The sequence below is a fragment of the Taeniopygia guttata genome, chromosome 14 (assembly GCF_048771995.1).
Source record: "Taeniopygia guttata chromosome 14, bTaeGut7.mat, whole genome shotgun sequence".
NCBI classification, from domain to species: Eukaryota; Metazoa; Chordata; class Aves; order Passeriformes; family Estrildidae; genus Taeniopygia; species Taeniopygia guttata.
In genome coordinates this window covers 7779521-7800761 of record NC_133039.1, presented here as the reverse complement: position 1 = coordinate 7800761, position 21241 = coordinate 7779521, and the positions used below count along the sequence as shown (strand labels likewise).

The following is a 21241-nucleotide window of genomic DNA, read 5'->3' as shown; positions in this document are numbered from 1 at the left end:
TGCCCGAAAACACAGCCAAGGTGCCCGAAAACACAGCCAAGGTGCAGGCGGCTTTGGCACTGCCTTGGCAAGGGACAGCTGCAGAGGTGTTGAAACAAACCTGCGGCAGCAGGTGCTGGTGACTCACAGAAAAGCTGCCAGCCCCGGGACCGGCCCTTCCAGGAGAGGAGGCACGGCAGAGAACCTGGCTCAGAACCTGGCTCAGAATCTGGCTCAGAACCTGGCTCTGCTCCTCCCAGAGAACCTGGCTCAGAACCTGGCTCAGAACCTGGCTCAGAACCTGGCTCTGCTCCTCCGCAGCTCCCGCGGCAGCCACGGCCAGGGGGAGAGAGCCACGGGTGATGGAGGAGCTGCGGCGGGATGGTGGCTGAGGAGGAGGCACATGCAGCTGCACAGAGACTGCCTGGCTGGCAGGAACCTGCCCGTGTGGGGGTGTCAGCCCGAGGGGTGACCCCAGCCTCCCTCGGAGCGGAGGGCAGGGGCAGCTGCCCAGAGCCGCCCCCAGCAGATGTAGCCAGGCAGCACCGACAGGGTTAAAAACTGCCCGAGTCCGTTCTGAGAGGGACATCTGGGTGACATCCAGTGGTCCGCAAACGGGTTTGGGAGTTAAATGCCTCATTAATGTAAATGGGGCTGGGCTGGGGAAAGGCATCTCCAGCACATGCCTATGGAAATGGGAAATCCATCCAGGCTCTGAGCCCCTTGTGCTCAAGCCCAGCTCTGGGGAGGCCAAACCCGCTGGGCAGTGTGGATGGCTCTGTTCTACCCCCTCGCCTCCAGGGCAGGGTGAGCCAGCCCCTGCCCCGGAGCAGTTCCCCACCCGGACAGGTGCCTGAGCCATCCCCACCAGCCGGGCTGTACTGGCACCTTGGAAGCATTTTCCAGCAGCTGGAGCATCCCCAGCCGAGGCCCCAGGCAGGGTGAGTCAGTGTGACCCAGGGGTGCAGCAGTTCCCCCACAGTGACATGCCAGGGCACGCTAATCCCGATGCGGCATCTCCCTGCGAGGGGACAGGCCGGGACGTGCGGGGCCAGCTGCCCACACCCCCTGGCACACACGGCAGGGCTCACCCTGCAACGAGACTGAGAGAGCAGTGCCCGAGGCAGGAGGGGGAACAGAAACCCCTGGCCAGCTTGGGCACTGCCATCCAAGACGCTGCACTGACCCTGCTGTGCCCCTCCAGCCGTGGGCAGCGCTGGCACGGCCGGCACCCGTCCCACCCGGCTGGTCACCCCTCTCCAGGGCACTGTGGACCCAGGGTGACGTCCCACCCGGCTGGTCTCCCCTCTCCAGGGCGCTGTGGACCCAGGGTGACGTCCCACCCGGCCGGTCTCCCCTCTCCAGGGCACTGTGGACCCAGGGTCATGTCCCACCCAGCTGGTCTCCCCTCTCCAGGGTGCTGTGGACCCAGGGTGACCTGGCCCTGGCGCGTGGCTTGGCAGTGAGGCCCCGGGATGGTGGAGGCAGGGTCTCTCCAGTCCTCCTGTCCTTGTCCCTGTGGCCTCCCCGCCGGCCCCGCGGGTAGCCTGGGCCCCGGATGCTGACGAGTGACAAAAACCCAACCCCAGAGTGACAAAAACCCAACCCCAACCTGCAATGCCCCGAGCAGCTGAGCCAGCCAGGCCCCATCCAGCACCAGGTATGGGGTGTGGGATACGGGGTCACATCTCTCTCTTCCACTCATGTGCTTTGTCCAAATGTGTTTCTAGGGATTAAAAACATGTGTTCCCTGTATTTATTCACCTGCAGCAGAGCCCAGCGCCGGCCTGGCGGGATGTGATCACCCAGGACACAGCGGAGGTGGCAGCCGGCTCCAGCCGGGTGAATCACCCTGTTGTCACAACGCCTCTCACTCCACTGCCTCCTTCTGTGTTTTAAGACCTTCTCACCCAAGTTTACATAATGAATCCTAAAGGTACAACCTGTTCCCCTGGGTACACAGGGGTAATCACTCCTGGTCTCCTTATAAATCAGCTCTGGTCTTGTTATAAAATGTCATCAGTCACAAAATAGTTCACATTTGCCCCAGGACATGGGAGGGGACCATAAAGCACCAGCCCAGGGCACCTTTACATTGCTGCATCCTGCTGGAGTCACCTGGCACTCCCGGCCTGGGGGCATCCAGAGCACCGGGCTGCACCTGAGCTGCCACATCCCAAGATGCTGGAGTCACAGCAGGAGGGATATTTTTTCCAGCAAACTAGTACAGCGGAAAAGGCAGATGAGTGCAATTAATTCTCTGTCACAATGAGTTACAGAGCTGGTCAGGGGAAACCCCCCCAGTGACAAATACAGGGAACACAGTGCTGCCCTGAACCTGCCCAGTGTCACCGGCAGGTGAACCGGGACTCGGTGCCCAGGTCACCGCGCCGGGGCTGAGGAAGAGGGGCCCCAGAGGGGTTTGCCCCATGCCCCCCTCCTGTAGCCACAGCTGGGCTGGCAGAGGCGGAGGCGGCGGTGCCACAGCCCTGGCACGGAGCGAGCCCTCACTGTGGCCACCACGAGCTGTGCCAGGCCAGCAGGAGCCGCGGGGCCCCTTCCCTCCCCTCCTGGGCTTGTAAAACAAAACCAGTCTGGGTTTTACTGCCTGATCTTTGTAACGCAAACAGGCCAGTTAACAGGTTTTACACAGCTCCGGCACGGGGTGGTTGTGAGATGCTCACTGTCACTTCATGGGGTTTTACTGGTCACAACTAAACGACTCGATCTCATTTAGTGACAGCGTGTCTCTGGAAGGCACACGAGGAACCGGCAAGCACCGCGATCACCGCTGGCTGAGCCTGTGCTGGGTGCCCGGCTCCAGGGGCAGGGAGAGGGGCAGGGACAGGGACAGGGACAGGGACAGGGACAGGGACAGGGACAGGGGCAGGGGCAGGGACAGGGACAGGGACAGGGGCAGGGAGAGGGGCAGGGACAGGGGCAGGGACAGGGAGAGGGGCAGGGAGAGGGAGAGGGGCAGGGAGAGGGGCAGGGAGAGGGGCAGGGAGAGGGAGAGGGGCAGGGAGAGGGGCAGGGAGAGGGGCAGGGGCAGGGACAGGGGCAGGGACAGGGGCAGGGAGAGGGAGAGGGGCAGGGAGAGGGGCAGGGAGAGGGGCAGGGGCAGGGACAGGGGCAGGGAGAGGGGCAGGGGTAGGAGCAGGAGCAGGGACAGGGACAGGAGCAGGAGTTGGGACAGGGATGGGAGCAGGGACAGGACCAGGAGCAGGGGCAGGGGCAGGGAGAGGGGCAGGAGCAGGGACAGGGACTGGGGCAGCCTCCCTGTGCAGGGCCACAAGGCCTGCACCAGTGTTGGGTGGGTGACAGTGACAGGGACTGATGGGGACTGGTGGGAACTGATAGGAACAAGCACCTCTGCTCTTCTTCATCTGTACATCCAGACCTAACAGCATCCAGCAAAATTCCAGCTGCCCTTGTACCAGCCACAGCCACCACAGAAATATTTTCCTTCCATCAGACAAATTTAGGAGCAGTTGATATTTTTGAAACGTGGTGGCTCGGGCAGACAGAGTCACTTTCAGGGCTGATTTTCCCCGTGGATCTGGTGTCCCAGCTGTATTTAGCTACTGTCAGCAGTGCATCACGCCAGCACAACACACCGCTGGGAAAACAATGCCTGGGATGCAGGAGAGCTTCCTGTGGCGTTTCAGCTGTATTTTCAGCAGGAGGTTTTTGCTTATGAAATAAACTTCCTCATAAACAATTGAGAGATGATGGCAGGTCAAGCCAGCTCAAGGTCATTTGTCTTTGCTGGCTGCACAGCTGATGTTCCGAGCCCTGGGACAAACACCACCCGCTCCATTTCCAGGCCAGAGCTGCCAGAGCTGGTAACAGACATTGTTCTCTGGAGAGCATGGCCAGAGCAGGCCAACCACTGTGACAGCACAGAGGAACCCGGCAGGTCCTGCTCCATCAAACCTGCTCATTCCAGCTTCCCTTGGAGATACTCCTCAAACACAACCCCACATTCCACTCCTGACATAATGGCATGAGGTACACTTGTGCCAGTTAAAAATCCCTTTTGTTCCCAAATAACAGAACACGGGGACATTTGGGAAAGTCTGACCAAGTCCTGATTGAACAAGAATCTGCCATTACCTCTCCTAGCAAGAGGCAATCAGTCCCCTGTACAATGCTCTGCCCTTACAGTGATTTATGGTTCCAAGGAGGTTTGTACATGTTCACTGTTCTGTTGTGAGGAGCTGACGTCTCCCACTTCGCTCAAGATGCTCAAGATTTTACCCACAAATGTGTTTGTACAGCTGTGCTGGGACACACTGGGCTGGCCCTGGGCTAGGAGAACACAGAGAATGGGGGGCATGTCTCTCCAGCCCCCCTGAGGGATTAATTATGGGATCAACAGGAGTCAGCCTGCAAGACATATAATATTGAGATTAAGTAATGAAATCACAAAGCACATGCTAACCACGCTGAAAATCACCGAGAGCTGGGCTGGGAGGGCCCCTGCCCCATCTGAGCTGCTGCCTCCCAGCCTTGAAGCAAACTGAAGAGCTGCTTCCATGTTTAGTTCATTCTGTCATTTTATTGAAACAGCGCTCATTTCACCTGGAAAGAGATCGCCAAGGTCCAGATCAGTCCACTGGTGCCACTGAGGCAGAGCTCTGCCCCTTCTATTTGAAATCAGTATTTTGTCTCGTCCACACTTGACAGGCTCGGGGTGTTCAAACTCCTGCCAGGAGAGTGCCCAGCAGCAGGCAGGGGAGCAAACAGCTATGAAAGGATGCTTTTTATGGAAGAAAAGAAAAAAAATTAACATAGAACCAAAGAATCATTCAGGTTGGAAAAGCCCTCTGAGATCGAGTCCAACCATTTCCCCAGCACTGCCAAGGCCACCATTAACCCTTGTCCCCAAGTGCCACATCCTCATGGCTTTTAAATCCCTCGAGGGCTGGTGATTCCACTACTGTCCTAGGCAGCCTTTGCCAAGATTATAAGTTTTTATTCTTACTTTAAAATAATAATAAAAAAAATATTCTAGGATCTTTCTAAAACAGCTTATAAAACTGTATTGAAACCCTAATGCACCTCACCTGCATTTGTTTCACCCATGCCAAAAGCTTGGCACCAGGGACAAGTGGCACTAGGGAAGGTAAAGCAGTGAGGTGATGGGACAAGGGGGAATGCCTTCCCGCTGCCAGAGGGCAGGGCTGGATGGGATATTGGAAAGAAATCCTTCCCTGGGAGGATGGGCAGGCCTGGCACAGGGTGCCAGAGCAGCTGTGGCTGCCCCTGGGTCCCTGGCAGTGTCAGGCCAGGTTGGATGGGGCTTGGAGCAGCCTGGGGCAGGGGAAGGTGTTCCTGCCCAGGACAGAGGGTGGCACTGGGTGGGCTCTAAAGGTCCCTTCCAACCCCAGCCATGGCAGGATTCTGCGTTCCCAAGGTCCGTTCCTGCCGGGTAATTCTGTGACTCTGCGAGGTTCGTGCCCTGTTCCCAGGCTGCGCCCGGCGGCCCTGCCCGGACGGAGCGGGAGCGCAGAACCGGGATGCGCTCGGAGGGCACCTCAGGAATGTTCCGAGGAACCGGGACCAGCCCGGGGGAGGCGGGGGGCGGGCCCGTGCGGCCGGGGCGGGCCGGGGCGGGCCGGGAGGCGGCGGCCGGTGCCGGTGTCGGCGGGAGCGCTGCCGGAGCCGCGCGGGCGGCAGGTACGGGGCACCGGGGCCGGGGGGCCGGGCCGGGGCTGCGGGGCCGCTGCTGGCCGCTGCCTTCGCTGGGAGGGCATCTCCAGCGCCCTCGGGCATCCCCGGGCAGCGTCCCGGGCCGAGGGCACGGCTGGACGGGGCTGCTCCGGGGCTTTTGCGCTGCTGCGCGCCCGAGGTCACCGAGCGCGCCCGGTCCTGCAGCAGCGGGGCAGGTTTTCATGCTGGGCAGGGACCTGGGGTGTACCCGGCGTGCAGCAAGGGGGAGTAATTCGGATTTAACTTTTATTTACACTGGGGTTTCCTTTAATCTCCCTGATAAAAGAGAATGGGAGCAAACCGCATCTTCCTAGAGTAGTTCAGTGTTTGGTTTGGTACTGAAAATGTGCCATCTCCCCCAGTGTTTGGTTTGGTACTGGAAATGTGCCATCTCCCCCAGGACGGCGCTCCCAGGGAGGCAGTGTACTCACAGCATTCCAGGGGATGGGGTTGTGCTCTTGGGGGTTTGCTCCTCTTAGTGTCCAGGATTCCCACGTTCCCTGCCCAAGCAGCAAAGTGAATTCAGCAATGTGACCTGACTGGCACATGAGGAGCATGGCTTGTGATTGTCCCACGATAGAGAAGGAGAGAGGGACAGCATGGGAACCGCAGGATCATGGATTGGTTTGAGTTGGAAGGGACCTTCAAGCCCACTTCATTTCACCCCCTGCCCTGGGCAGGGACACCTTCCACTACCTCAGGCTGCTCCAAGCCCTGGGCACCCTGTGCCAGGGCCTCCCCACCCTCCCAGGGAAGGATTTCTTTTCAATATCCCATCCATCCCTGCCCTCTGGCAGTGGGAGCCATTCCCTGGGTCCTGTCCCTCCATCCCTTGTCCCCAGCCCCTCTCCAGCTCTCCTGGAGCCCCTCAGGCCCTGGCAGGGGCTCTGAGCTCTCCCTGGAGCTGCTCCTCTCCAGGTGAGCAGCCCCAGCTCTCCCAGCCTGGCTGCAGAGCTGAGGGGAGCTCGGGGCTGGGCAGGAGAGTGGGAGCAGAGTGCCTGGCACAGGGCACAGAGTCAGGCCGGCGCTATCTGAGCTCCCAGACTGTAAATACTCCTGAGTGCTGCCCGCCTGCCCGCTGCGCTGGAGACCCGCAGGCGCCTGCGTGGGCTGGAGCTGGGGCGCTGGAGCTGGCACCGAGTGCCCTGGCCACTGTCCCTGCACAGCCCAGCAGCACAGAGCATCTGACCCCACCTTGAGACAGGCTTTTCTTGCTCTCTGACATGTGGCTGCTCCACTTTTCAAACTGCCAACCTGTAAACTTATGAGGTAATAAAAGGAATTCCTCTCATTTGCAAAAATACCACTAGAGAGTACAGATGTCTCCTTTAGGAAAACCAGGCTTTTCCCTCAGGGTTCAGGGGAGATGGCAGGTGAGCAGCTGGTCATCAAAGAGGAGTGACTGGTGTGTCCCAGGAGAGAAAGTGCTGAGCAATCACAGTGTCATCAGCTGGTAGTGTCAGCGTGGTTTGCAGCCCATATCTGACCCTGGAGCTTCCAGGAGTGCGCCAAGTTTTGCTCATGACTTTATTTCTTTCAAGTGGCAATTGCCGTAGGAAAACCCCAGAGGAGATTGGACAGAGTAAACAGGATAATTTCGTAATGTGGGAGTCTGATGTCACTGTGAGGTGGAGGAGTTTCACCCAGGGTGATGCTGGGATGAGGCAGGGCTGGACTCAGCTGTTGGGACAGGGAGGAAATGTCCCCAGCACAGAGAAACCCCCTGGAACCAGGAGCAGGTTTCTCCTAGGATGGCTTTGCTCATCACAGGGATGCACGTGCTGCCAGGAGAGGGGCCTGGCACCCTGTGGCCACACACAGAGGTCATGGCCCTGGCTCAGCTCCAGAAGCCCGTTCAGATGACCCTGCAGTGACCAGAGCAGCCCGGAGCAGGGCACAGCTGTAAAGCAGTGCTGGCTGCCCAGGGCCACCTGCAAAGGGTTCAGGGCTGTGGTCTGTGAGGGGTGGCAGCTCTGTGCCCCCGGCCCTGCTCAGCCCCTGCTCCATCGCTGCTCCTCTTCCTCCCTCTGGAGGGGCTGTGGGAAGGGGACACCGTTGTCAATGCACGGATGGAGAGTGGTCCTTACACCCCTCATTTATCAACTCTCTGCTCAGGTGCAGCCTGCTGATGGGGTTTCAATGAGCTCTGAGGGTTCAGTTCTGTAAAGCCAAGGCTGCCCTTGCTGCGCCCCGGGCTGGGCTGGGCTGGGCTGGGCTGGGCTGGGCTGGGCTGGGCTGGGCTGGGGCAGCACCTCAGGCTCAGGTCACCGCTCCCTCTCCCCGGTACCTGCCCAAAACCCAGCCAGGCTCCGGAGCAAGCTGTGCTCCCTCCATGAGCAGCACCCCAGGCAGCAGCAGGAGGAGCCTCAGAGGCACAGGGTCATGGAGCATGAGGTGGTGAGCTTGGGAGTCCAGGGACACAAGTTCCTTGGGGAACAAAATCTTTTTCTATAGGAGTAGAGCCTGCCATCAGATCTTAGAGGAAGCAGCTGGGATTGTTCTTCCCAAAGTCCTCTCCCACAGAGGATACCTGCATCTAACATCACAGGCAACAGGCATGCAGTGAAAACCATCACCTCTCCTTGTGTCATGGAGCGAGACTTCAAAATCTGTTTGGTTTATACTGTTACCAAACTCTATGTGCTACTCAGGAGAGCTTGCAGATCTGACCAGCAAATCAAGGAATCAGTATCACCTTTTTTATTCTTGAAAAGTATGGAGAATCCACCTCCTTTCACTCCCCGGGGCCGTGCAGACCTTTGCTGCCTTCTTTGCTCACCTGGAAGCAATGCTGTGTCACTCTCATTCCTGCCCTGCCGAGTGCTGCTCCTTAGTGAACTCTTGCTGCATTATTCCGGCACTCTTCCTCCCAGGATGGGGCCTGTTCCCAGCATTAATCTTTAACTCTGCTCTCCTGCAGCTTAAATGTGACAAATGTTCTGAGTGGCTGCCTCAGGTTCTTTTTGAAATCCTGCCTCGGGATGTTAAGATTTAGTAACACAGATTCTAACCTTAAAATAGCAGTACAAAATGTTCTATTTACTCACAAAATGAATGCCAAGTATGCAGCATCCCTCACCAGAGTGGGGGAGTGTGGGGGCCATACTGATAATATCTGACAGGCAAAGGAATTTGGTGGAAAAAAACCAATCTGTTGTCCCTCATCCAGCGGGCAGCAGCCCTGGACAGCATTCCTGGTCCTGGGAAAGGTGCTGCTGCTTCTAGTTCCTCTTCTTCTGTCCCTCTGAAAGCTGGGTGCACTCTAATACTTCTTACTTTAAAGCAAAATTGTCTCAGGCTGCGCGTGAGGTTGAACCCTGAACGCTGGGAGCCTGAGCTCTAGCCAAGGCAGCTGCTGTGTGTACTGCTGGTCCATCTAGTGTTGGCCGAGGCTGGGACAGCGTTCCAGCGGGATCGGTGTGCACAGCATTCCGCTCCCTGGGCAGCAGCTGGAGGCATCGCCTCGCTGCGGGGCCAGGGCCGTGCTCGGCTGTCACCGGGCAGGTCCTGGTCAGCCGGCTCTGCCGGGGCCAGCAAGAGCCCAAAATGTGACAAAGCATTCAGCACCTTGGAACTGCCCATCCCAGAGCTCTCCTGTGTGCTCCAGGAGGTTGGCTGCCATGTGGCTGCCCTGGCACGGCCCTGCACAGCCTCTGAGTTTTTCCTGGGTCACAAACCCCGGCCGTGCCGTCGCAGTGACCGTCCCTGGCTTGATGTGTTTCTCCTGCTCACAGGCAGCAGCATGAACCTGAAGAAGTACCTGGTGCGGGCGCTGCATCGCCTGCAGAAGGGCCCTGGTTACACCTACAAGGAGCTGCTGGTCTGGTACTGCGACAACACCAACACCCACGGCCCCAAGCGCATCATCAAGGAGGGGCCAAAGAAGAAATTAGTCTGGTTCTTCCTAACGCTGCTCTTTGCATCCCTGGTGTTCTGGCAGTGGGGGATCCTCATCAACACCTACCTCTCCTACAATGTCACCTCGACTCTCTCCATTGGCTTTAAGACCATGAAGTTCCCTGCAGTCACCATCTGCAATGCCAACCCCTTCAAGTAAGTTTTTCTTCTCCCAATTTCCCCATGTGTGCCCTAACCCCTCAGAAACATTGCCAGTGTGAGGTGCTGTGAGGTTCCTGTCTGAGACACCAGTTAGGAGCATCAGTGGAGTCACCAGGGGGCCCTACAAACAAATGAAGAACAATATGATGAGTGGCTAGGGCCAGAGGAAGTTCATTTGCCTGCAAGTTCTCAGGAGCTTCATAGAATCCCAGAACAGTTTGGGTTGGGAAGGGACCTTCATCTCATTTCACCCCCTGCCCTGGGCAGAGACACCTCCCACTGTCCCAGGCTGCTCCCAGCCCCGTCCAGCCTGGCCTGGGCACTGCCAGGGATCCAGGGGCAGCCACAGCTGCTCTGGGCACCTGTGCCAGGGCTGCCCACCCTCATGGGGAAGAGTTTTTCCTAACACAATTTCTGCACCATATCAACCTAATGAAGGTTTTTACCTCCTTGCAAATTTTCTTCAGCTCGTAAAAGAACCAAATTCAGCTCACCTTTCCCAGCCAGAATCAGTCTTTCCATCTTTTCCCACAATTTCCTTCCTTCCTTCCCCTTCCTCACTGTGAGCATTCTTCTCATTGCTCGTACTTCAGTCACTAAGAGTTGGTTCCACAGTCCTGTCTGCCAGAAACCACCACAGAGACAGAACTGAATAGTGCTTTCAAAGGAGTCACTGATTTTCATTAGAGTTGCTTTAAATTTATACTTGTTTCAAATCCATGCAAGAGCGTAGCCCAAGGCAAGACACTCTCAGCCAACACAGGAATTGCTTAGGGGTAGTTTTTTCTCCATTTGCTAGAGGTGTTTTGTGTAAACTGTAGTGAATTACTGAACTAGAACGCATGTGGCCCAGCACTGGTGTGTTCAGCCCTGCAGCACTCCCTGTTTATCCTCGCACTGCCCCTCTGCCCGGCTGCAGCCTGCGGGGACACCGTGTCCGAGCTGGCCGGGCTCTGCGTGGAGGCTCCCCTTGTCCCCCAGGAAATTCAGGCAGCAGCCTGAGGTCCCCAGGAAGGGCCAAGCCAGCAGCGTGGCAGGTGAGCTGCCAGTGTCCCCATCGCCGTGGCACTGGTGGTCACAGCTCCCCGTCCCGCAGGTACTCGGAGGTGAAGCCCCTGCTGAAGGAGCTGGACAGGCTCATTGAGGCAGCACTGGAGAGGATCCTGCAGCCAGGGAACAGCAGCGAGAACGGGTCCCTGCCACTCAACCTGGAGCTCTGGAACCAGATCCCCCTGGTCCTCATCGATGAGCACGACAAAGACAATCCCATCATCCTGGACATCTTTGAGACCAACCAGACTGCTGCAGCCAACGAAACTGCCATGGACAACAGAACTAGTGAGAGCAGTGACACTGCTGGGGGACACCAGCTCTTTGGGGGCAACAAAACCATGGACAATGAAACCACTGAGGGGAACCAAACCACTGCTGCACCTGCCCCAGGCAACACCACGTCAGAAGAGAAGAAGTACAAGCTGGCAGTGAAGCTGGTGAGAGGGGTCCCACAGTGGAAGTGGGCAGAGATGAGGGATGGGTGCCTTGGCAGGGATGCAGCAGGGAGATCTGTATCTCCTCCCCACCAGCTGCCCATGGCCACTCTGCCCTGGGGCTCTGTCTGGCTGTGCCAGGTCTGGGGACTGCCTGTGCCCAGACCCGGCCCTGCTGCAGGCTGAACCCAGGACAGAGTCAGGATGGTTCCTGCAGGCGCCCAGACACCTTCACCCCTTCCTTGGGTCAGGCACCCCAAATGCCAGGGAGAAGCTGCAGCTGTTGCCCCATCCCTTTGCTGCTGCAGTCTGCAGTGCAGAGGCACAAGGTGGACCCGGAACCCCTCACCCCTGCTCCCAGGGAGGCTCCAAGGACCCTGCCTGGGCAGACCTCGGGGGCTGAAACACTCCAGCCTTAAAGAACTGGTCCAAAATTGACACTTTCTGTTAACTTGTGGGGTCACCCTGGGGGTGATGTATAACCTGCCCAGCAGGGAAATGTCCCTGGGGAAGGACCCTGTAATGACAGCCAGCTTGGGGTGGCAGTGAGCTCAGTGTGACAGCCAGCTCGGTGTGACTGTGAGCTTGGTGTGACAGCCAGCTCAGTGTGACTGTGAGCTCGGTGTGACAGTGAGCTCGGTGTGACAGTGAGCTCGGTGTGACAGCCAGCTCGGTGTGACAGTGAGCTCGGTGTGACAGCCAGCTCAGTGTGACAGCCAGCTCGGTGTGACAGCCAGCTCGGTGCGACTGTGAGCTCGGTGTGACAATGAGCTCAGTGTGACAGTGAGCTCGGTGTGACAGCCAGCTCGGTGTGACAGGCAGCTCGGTGTGACAGGCAGCTCGGTGTGACTGTGAGCTCGGTGTGACAGCCAGCTCAGTGTGACAGCCAGCTCAGTGTGACAGTGAGCTCGGTGTGACAGCCAGCTCGGTGTGACAGTGAGCTCGGTGTGACAGCCAGCTCAGTGTCACTGTGAGCTCGGTGTGACAGCCAGCTCTGTGTGACTGTGAGCTCGGTGTGACAGTGAGCTCAGTGTGACAGCCAGCTCGGTGTGACAGCCAGCTCAGTGTGACAGCCAGCTCAGTGTGACTGTGAGCTCGGTGTGACAGCCAGCTCAGTGTGACAGCCAGCTCGGTGTGACAGTGAGCTCAGTGTGACAGCCAGCTCGGTGTGACAGCCAGCTCGCTGTGACTGCAGCCTGTAGCTCCCTCAGGCTGAGCCTCTCCGTGCCTGGGAGCTGCAGGCAGGGCTGGCATCCAGGCGAGCACCTGGGGAGGGGGTCACACCGTGTCCCTGCCATCCCCCCGGGCTCAGGGCTGCCTGCTGTGTGTCCCCAGTGCAGCCAGCAGGGCTCTGACAACTGCACCTACCGCAACTTCAGCAGCGCGGTGCAGGCGGTGACCGAGTGGTACATCCTGCAGTCCACCTCCATCCTCTCCAAGGTCCCGCTGCACGAGAAGATCAGGATGGGCTACCAGGCAGAGGACATGATCCTGGCCTGTCTCTACGGGGCCGAGCCCTGCAACTACAAGTAGGTGCACACGAGCTCCCTGCTCCTTTTCGTCCCTGCAGGAATGAACAGCATGCGGGTTCCTTTATCTTTTTAAGGTATATATCAGCTACTAATGAGATTGCTGCTGATTCTCAGCTCTCACAACACTTCCCAGGGGTTTTCTGGATGTAATCCTGAAATGTGTTCTTTTGGAACAGTGCTGGCTGAGTTAGAGTTTTGGATGGGCTGCTTTGCCCATATCAAGACCAGCAGCACCCAGGGTATGCAGTGGTAACCAGGTGCTGAGTCAGCAGCATGGCCCCAGTTACAGCCCCCTCCCTTTTGCACAAGGCCCTGAGAAATGCATTTTAGCCAATTTTGTTGCCTATGAATCCCAAGTTCCCATCTGCAGTGCTGAGGAGGGGGAGTATCGGTGCTGGGATCTCCCATGCGGGAAGAATGATGTCCGAACTCAAATGATTTCAGAAGGCTAATTAATTACTTCATTAAACTATATTGTACCATATATTACGCTATATTACAATAACAAGAACTATCACTAACTACCTATATCACTAACTAACTAACTAGAAAACCCATGACTCTCCTGAGAGTCCCGACACACACGGATCCAATTGGTCCATGAATCCAAAACACCATCACCAGAATCCAGTCAACCAATCACCTTGGGTAAACAATCTCCATACCACATTCCACATGGGCACAAACAGGAGCAATGAATGAGATAAGAATTGTTTTGATTCTGTTTTCTCTGCTTCTCTCAGAACTTCTCTCGGGAGAAATCCTGAGAAAGCCAAGTGTCTCTCTGTTCAGAGGGCATGTGAATACCACAGGGGAGCACACAGCAGCACCCCAGGCTGTGGGGAGCCCTGTCCTTCTGCAACAAGAGTGACCAAGAGCTGTCATCAAAGCATGAGCTATAATGCCAGCCCAAACCTGTAACCACAGCTCAGACTGAGCAGGTGTTCCTCTCACCTGTGTGACAAATGTTCCTCTCCATCCAGCTGAGCGCTGTCCCCAGGGCCATGTCCCAGCAGATGCCTGTACCTTGCCTTGCCTTTTTTCCAAAAAGATTGAGGTGCTATCAGTAGTCCCTGTGCTGATAGGAACACCTGTGCAGGTGTTCAGCAGATGAGGCAATGGGAGGTGAACCCCAGCACAGCTGGGCCCACCTTCTGCTTCATGTCACACCCCTTTAGTCCTCCTGAGTCACAATTTTCTGTGTATGATTCTTCCAGGAATTTCACCCAAATCTACCATCCGGACCATGGTAACTGCTACATCTTTAACTGGGGCATGGATGAAGAGGCTCTGAACTCTTCCAACCCTGGGGCTGAGTTCGGTAAGGGAGAACTCTGTGGAGGAGGGGACTGGAGGGGCAGGCCTGAGGTCTCTGTCTCTTGGAGCCCATTCTGTCACTTGGGACAGTTTTATGATTCCTCTGTTCCTGGAGCACTGCAACAGGGGACAGATGCTATCCAGAAGGGGATGAGCCCCAAAAGGAAAATGCACCACGCAGAAAAAAAGTGACTACAGACACATAGCTGAATGGCATCCTCTGGATGTTTGAAATATCTGAGGCAGCACCTGACTGCTCCCAGCTATTGCCATTCTGGGCATTCACCACCATAAGTGTTCCTGCACAGGTCAGGCTGCCACGGCAGCCAGACCCTGGCTCATCCCAAGAACAGGGAGAAGAAAACAGACTCCCTTCTTTCCCCAAGCCTCACCTTCCAATACAATTCCTGTTGTGTTTTGCCTGGTGTCCCAGGGCTGAAGCTGATTTTGGACATCAGCCAGCAGGACTACATTCCCTACCTGTCCTCTGCCGCTGGGGCCAGGCTCATGCTGCACCAGCAGAAGAGCTTCCCCTTCCTCAAGGATCAGGGCATCTACGCCATGGCTGGGACAGAAACCTCCATCGGAGTGCTGGTGGTATGTGTGGCATTCCTCAGGAGCAGATTGTCTGAGAATAATGTTATCTGATGGGACCAGAACCAAGTTTGCTTTAAGTCTTGGCTGAACTGGCTCAAACCAAAGGAGACAAGGTACACGCCTGTCAGGGGCTGGAGTGCTTTATGGAGGATTTTATGTAACTGTCCTGGCAAAGTGCTTTATTGGGGCTGGAATACTGCGCTCAGGTCGTGGTTGTCTCTTTCTCCAGCGTGTCAGAGAGCACTCTGCCAGCCCCGAGCAGCCTCGCCTGCCTGCATCCTCCCGGGGCAGGGGCTGCAGCCTCCTCAGCTCTGCCACCACTGACTTCATTTTTAGCAAAGCCAGTGGGGAGCACAGAATTGCAGAGCCTCTGGAAAATGGGCCCAGGGACCTGTGGAGAAGGAGAGCCAGCCTGATGTTGGGGTTTCTTTCCAGGATGAGCTGGAGCGGATGGGTTATCCCTACAGCGACTGCACCGTGAACGGCTCCGACGTCCCCGTCCAAAACCTCTACAGCCAGTACAACACCTCCTACTCCATACAGGTAAAACAGCCTTTGAAATCAAAGCACACTCTTCAGGAAAAATCCTCAGAGCAGTTAAATCTGCCTAGCATGCAGGGTACTGGGAATCATAGAATCACAAAATCTTTCAAGCGCATCAAATCCAAGTATCCACACAGCACCACCACTGACAAACCATGTCCTCAAGTGCCACATCACATCGTTTTTGAACACTTCACCACTGCCCTGGGCAGCCTGTTCAAATGCTTTACAACCCTTTCCATGAAAAATTTTTCCTAATATCTGATCTAAGGCCCACATGGTTCTGTAGGAACATTCACTGAGGCTCTGGGGAACTTCTGCTGAGACAATGTCAAAGTGACACTTCTCAGGAGCTTGTGTTTTGTGTACACAAGTGATATTTACCCCTGACAGGAGATGAATACAAAGGAGAGAGTCTCCCTCTGAACACTCCTGCAATCTTTAACTTTTTTCTCTTTGGGGGAATCAAGTAATTTTTCCCCCTGAAAATGCAGCTGGTGTGTACAGGAAGGGAAACAGCCCTTTGCTTCTTCATGACTCTGAAAATTGGATGAGAAAGTTGAGTGTCAGTAAACCTTACATCTGTAGAAAATTAGAGTGCCAACACTAAGCGCAGGTTAATTTGTAACAGGCTGTACTGGAAAGAGAAGCAGCTCTTGAGGGTGCGATGTGATAATAAGGGAAACACCCAAACCATTTGGGGTGATTCACAGATGCACCTGGAGATCAGGCGGGCTTTGGGCTGGCAGTGGTTTTACATTTCTACCTTTATATAATATAATAACAACTGGACCACTTTACACAGCTTTTGAAGATGCTTGTATAAGGTTTAAGCAAACACTTGGAAGGATTGCATTATTCCCTAGAAGTGCAAATGCTGACGGAGTTCTGTGCCCATGTAACGCCACTTCAGAGCCCTCTCAGCAAAACCAGGCTCTTCCATCACTGCCTGACTGCTCTGCACTCTGTGGACCTTTCCTATCACACAGAAATTCTCTGCTTGTCCTACCCACAGCTGTTAAATTTAATTATCTTCTCACAGACTTTGCTATTGCTTTGTGCTGCCTCATGCAGCATCCCACTCCAGTCTCGGGTGATGAACTTCACGCCTCACCAAGCTAAAGGCAGTGCTGCAGCTGCAGCCACAGTCCTCCCCAGGAGAGCAGCACCTGCACAAAGATCATTCACATGGCTGCTCTTTGTGTTGAAGGATTTGGAAGTTCCTGGCCCTTTGTCAGTGTTGTGTAAATCCTGGAGAGCACAGCCATGTCTGCAGTGGAAGAGAACATTTGTATTCCCTTTTGGAAGTGTGAATATTACTTCTGTGAAGCCCTAAAATAACTGAGAAATGAGCAGTTTCTTGTGTGAGTGGGAGCAGGTGCTGAGCTCCCTCCATCTCCCACGAGGTCTCACCCAGGCCAGCTCCCATGAGTGGCCTTAAAAACCCCAGAGCCCAGCAAGGCTGGAGGAGGCTCTGGGCAGGGACAGCCCCTCTTCCTCTGCACCTTCTTCCCTCTCTGTCTGCAGCCAAGATCTCCTGGTCAGTGCAAGAGGGAGGGAATTCCTGGGGGCAGAGGGGCTCTCGGAGCCGCTGCCAGCCCGGAGCTCCCGAGGGCCCAGCCCAAATCTGAGCATCCCCCTTCCCTCCCCAGGCCTGCCTGCGCTCCTGCTTCCAAACCCACATGGTGGAGATCTGTGGCTGTGGGCACTACATGTTCCCTTTACCTGAAGGGGTGAATTACTGCAACAACGAGGATAACCCGGGCTGGGGTAAGAGCTGCTGGGGGTTCTGGGGCTCTGCTGCTGTCCCTGCAGCTCCTGCACGGCTGCTCCCGATGGGACATGGCCACCTGGGCCAGTGCTGGGACAAGGGGCCAGGTTTGGTTTGGGCTGGGGGCTGGGGGAGCCCTTGGGCACCAAAGAGAGAGAACACAGGCTACCACTCCAGGCCTCTGCACCCAAAAATTCTGGGTCCCCGCAGGGGCAATGGAGGGTCCAGTGCTCCCCTGGGGTAGTACAGCTCCGTGCTGGCAGAGCCAGGGCTGTGCCAAAAGCACCAACCCTGGGCAAGGTGTGTCTATAAAAACTGTCTTCAGAAACTGACAGTTTATTTTGAAGTTATTAGTAAATTGTCTGAGTGTTTTGCCCAAGTTTCTCAAGGAAATGGAAGTTGAAAGGGAAGATGGCAAATCTGTGCAGAATGGTCACACCTAATATTTATTTTGATAAATGAAACTGATATAACTCGGTAACTGGGTCCTTATCTAAACAGGTACTTTAATTTTGTTTTCACCAAACAGCATATTGCTATTCCTCTCTGAGATCCAGCATAAAACAGCGTCAGATCTGCATTGACTCCTGTAAAGAAACGTGCAAGTGAGTACCTGAGCCTGATCTGGTTGCTGTGGAGGTAGAGGGATCCTTCACTTTAATTCCCATCAGTCCTGACTTTCCTAAAAGGGCAGCGAGCCCTGCAGGGCTGGTTTGCTGTGTGAGAACTGAAGTTCCAGAGACTTCAGAGGAGGGGGAATCTCCATACTAATCTCTCCCTCTTGGCTCCAGTGACACGCAGTACAAAATGACCATCTCCATGGCGGACTGGCCTTCAGAAGCCTCTGAGGTAACCCTTGGCTTGTGACAGACGCTGGTGGCTCCTGTCCCTGGCTGTTGTCAGAGCTGTGTCCAGGTCAAAGCAGCTCTGCTGAGGTCCGTGTATCCACACGGGGACCAGCAGCAGCCCCAGGCCATGAGGAGGAGGAGGGACCCCCTCCCTCCAGGGCTCTGTCCCAGTGCCCGTGTCAGCCCCAGGCTGAGCCCACCTTCCACACCCTGCCCACACGCCACAGGGGCTGCCCACAGGACAGGGAGGGAGCACCCAGTGCCCCGCTCAGGCAGAGCTGCCCTGCATCCACAGCATCCCCTCCACCTGCCCACGGGGCTGGGGCTGCCTGCGAGGGGGCACAGCGCCCGCAGGGCTCGCGCTCTTCGGGAGCGCTCGCTGCCTCTACTCCTTCTGAACAGATTTTGTTTTCCTAGGACTGGATTTTCCATATTCTGTCTTATGAAAGGGATATGTCAACAAATGTGACTCTGGACAGGTGAGTGAAAGGAACAACCACTTTATCTTCTCTGCTGAGCCTGTTAACATCAGCCTGACACGAGCCTTGGCGCAGGGCCAGCGCACGTGGGTGCGAGTGAGCAGGGAGGACGAGGTTTGCAGCCTGTTCACCTGGGACACACAAAAAGCAGATCCAAAAGGCACTTCATGCGTGTCCTCGGCTCTCCAGGGCTGCAAACTGGGTCAAACTCAGACGTGCAGTAAAGTAAAATCAGCATTAAGGACAGTTCCAGTGTTATAACGTTTGTCACTTCATACTGATGTCTTGGTGTCTCTCTGTCCCACGGTCAGGCTGGCGCAGAGGTGTAGGACTGACAGCCAGCTCCTCACTGCGGTGGGTTCTGTTCTTTACAGGAATGGGATCATCAAGCTGAACATTTACTTCCAGGAGTACAACTACCGCACCATCTCGGAGTCAGCTGCCACCACGGTGAGAGCCCATCCCAGCCCTCCTGGCAGGGCAGGCACAGCGCCAGCCAGCTGGGATGGCTCAGTGCCCTGGGCACAGTCTGAGTCCCTCGGGGCTGCTTTTTGGCACACCTGCTGTAGTGGAGTGGATGAAGCCACCTCTGCCTGATGGCTCACAGCCCTCAGCTCCTTCCCCCACTCCACCTCCTGTCCCTGTCCCAGCCCTGCAGGAGGGACCCAGAGCACCGGAGGGGCCCAGCAGGGAGGTCCCAGGGGCATCACCCACATCCTGGCACACGGGTGGTGGATCAGGGTGGGGCACATCGGAGGGGCTCCCCTTTCTCAGCTCACTGCACTCTCCTCCCACAGATCGTTTGGCTGCTGTCGAGCCTGGGAGGCCAGTTTGGGTTCTGGATGGGGGGCTCGGTGCTGTGCCTCATTGAGTTTGGGGAGATCATCATCGACTCGCTCTGGATCACCATCATCAACGTGATCAGCTGGTGCAAGGGCCTGAAGCAGAGGCGGGCGCGGGCGCGGTACCCGGATGTGCCCCCGACGGTGTCGGAGCTGGTGGAGGCTCATACCAACCTGGGCTTCCAGCACGAGGCCGTGGGGGCCGTGGGGGCCGTGCCCGGGGCCCAGGCGCTGCCCCCCGAGCCCGGCACACCCCCGCCCAACTACGACTCCCTGCGCGTGCAGCCCCTGGACACGCTCAGCCCCGACACGGACACCGAGTGACCGCAGGGTCCTGTCAGGCCTGACACGGACACCGAGTGACCGCAGGGTCTGCCAGGCCTGACACGGTCACCGAGTGACCGCAGGGACTGCCAGGTACTGCTGGCCACTGAGTGACCGCAAGGTCTGTCAGCCCCGACACGGACACCGAGTGACCGCAGGGTCTGTCCGCTCCTGCTGGCCACCGCCGGGCTGGGCACCTGCTGGGCAACTGTCTATCTGCCCAAATTCAGAGGGAAGGAAAAGCCCAAGCTGTCCTCTCCTATGACTGATCACTGGGAGGAAGCTCTGTCTAATAAACCCTGCAATAAACCTCACACAGTCAGGCTTTGGCTTCGGTGTGTAGAGCTTGTGTACATCAGTGTTGCTGTAAAATCATGTCACTGTTTCTCGTCACTAGGTGGATGGGAAGCAATTCCCAGCGAGCAGAGCAGGGTGGTGGCAGGGAGAGGAGAGGACAGGACATCCTGACAGTGGATGCAAGGCCATGGCCTGCTAGATCCCAGAACCCTGGAAGAGTTTGTGTTGGAATGGACCTTAAAGACTGTCTCATCCTATCCCCTTCTCCAGCGCTGCAAAGATGTGGCACAGCGTGTGCCACAGCTGTGCCATGCCATGGAGCAGAGCCTTGGGATGGGACCAAAGCTACCTCTGACCTCTGAGTCCGCAGAATCTCCATTCCCAAACAACTACACGGGAAACTGAGCTCCCCCTTCACTGCTGGAGCCCCTGGGTGCACTGTTGTGTGGCTGCCCAGGGTTTGTACCACTCCTGGTGCAGGTGGACACAGCTGTAGGTGTGTGCCAAGAACGCGACTCCACAGAGGCTCAGGTGGGAGGAAGCACCAGCCTGTTTAATTATCATTCTTGCCATAATAAAAAGTTGATCTAAAAGTTGCATTTCTCTTCCCTGCTGGCAGTGGGGGTAGGTTGATGGCAGTGGCTTGCAGGGAGGAGAACACAGGGTGCTCACACTGACGTGAGGGCAGCTGGACTTCTGTTGGTCCCGGAGGGGCTGAGCTGAGTGGGGCAGTGAGCTCACCTGTCCCAGCTGGTTCTGGCCCCCAGGAGCTTTCCCAGGAACCCATCACAACCCCCAGGACCAGCCTCACTGAAGTACTTCATGAAAGCTCAAGAGGAAGCACAATCCTGTGGTTAAACCAGAACACGATGTTCTGGGCATGGTGCCCAGTGCGGGGCGGCTGCAGAGGGGGGTCCAGGAGCCTTCTGATGGCAAGCCCCCCAAGCACAGGGAGCTCTGGGGCAGAGCTGTGGGGCTGGGCATGCCCAGGGTCCCTCCAGCCCCTTGGCAGTGCTGGAAATGGTGGGCCCACGTGCTGCTGAGCACCAGCAGCAGGACAGAGGAACTGGGGGACAATGTGACAGCTGAGGTGCCACCAGCACAGCTGACTCTGCCCCACAAAACAGAGTTCTGTGTTCAAAATTCACTGACTCCAGAGTCAGGGAGTACCCCTGAACATATCCACATTCTGCCCCAGCCCTTTCTCCCCCAGCTGGTTCTTGTTTGAAGGGAGAAGGACCAACAGCCCCCAGCCACACTGCTCTGTGCAGAACCACCCCACCCAGGCAGAGCCTGAGCTCAGCGAGCCCCTAAACCCCAGAGTGCCAACAGGGCACGACAGGCAGCAAAAACATCTGTAAAGACAGAGGAATCCAGCCCTTACAAGCTGTCCTGGACTTCTGTCCCCTGAAAGGAACGTTTCTGTCTCTGGGCCCCACAAACACACAAGC

At 56.5% G+C, this 21241-nt stretch overlaps 2 protein-coding genes across 3 annotated transcripts in view; both read left to right on the top strand.

Moving 5' to 3' along the window:
• UBFD1 (ubiquitin family domain containing 1) overlaps window positions 1-21241 on the top strand; it is a 134444-nt gene that overhangs the window by 69648 nt on the left and 43555 nt on the right. The window lies entirely within an intron of this gene.
• SCNN1B (sodium channel epithelial 1 subunit beta) lies at window positions 5580-19815 on the top strand. Of its 2 annotated transcripts, XR_012058247.1 has the most exons (14): window positions 5580-5661; window positions 9429-9747; window positions 10850-11243; window positions 12576-12769; window positions 13990-14093; window positions 14523-14686; window positions 15122-15229; window positions 16882-16999; window positions 17530-17605; window positions 17792-17849; window positions 18266-18327; window positions 18702-18777; window positions 19125-19548; window positions 19587-19815. XR_012058247.1 is itself a non-coding variant. In XM_030284625.4 (13 exons), the coding sequence occupies exons 2-13, from the start codon at window positions 9437-9439 to the stop codon at window positions 19491-19493; spliced, it is 2034 nt and encodes a 677-aa protein (XP_030140485.4). In that variant the 5' UTR covers window positions 5580-5661; window positions 9429-9436; the 3' UTR covers window positions 19494-19815. The 2 variants fall into 2 exon arrangements, 1 of the variants encoding a protein (XP_030140485.4); XM_030284625.4 differs by having other exon boundaries at window positions 19125-19815.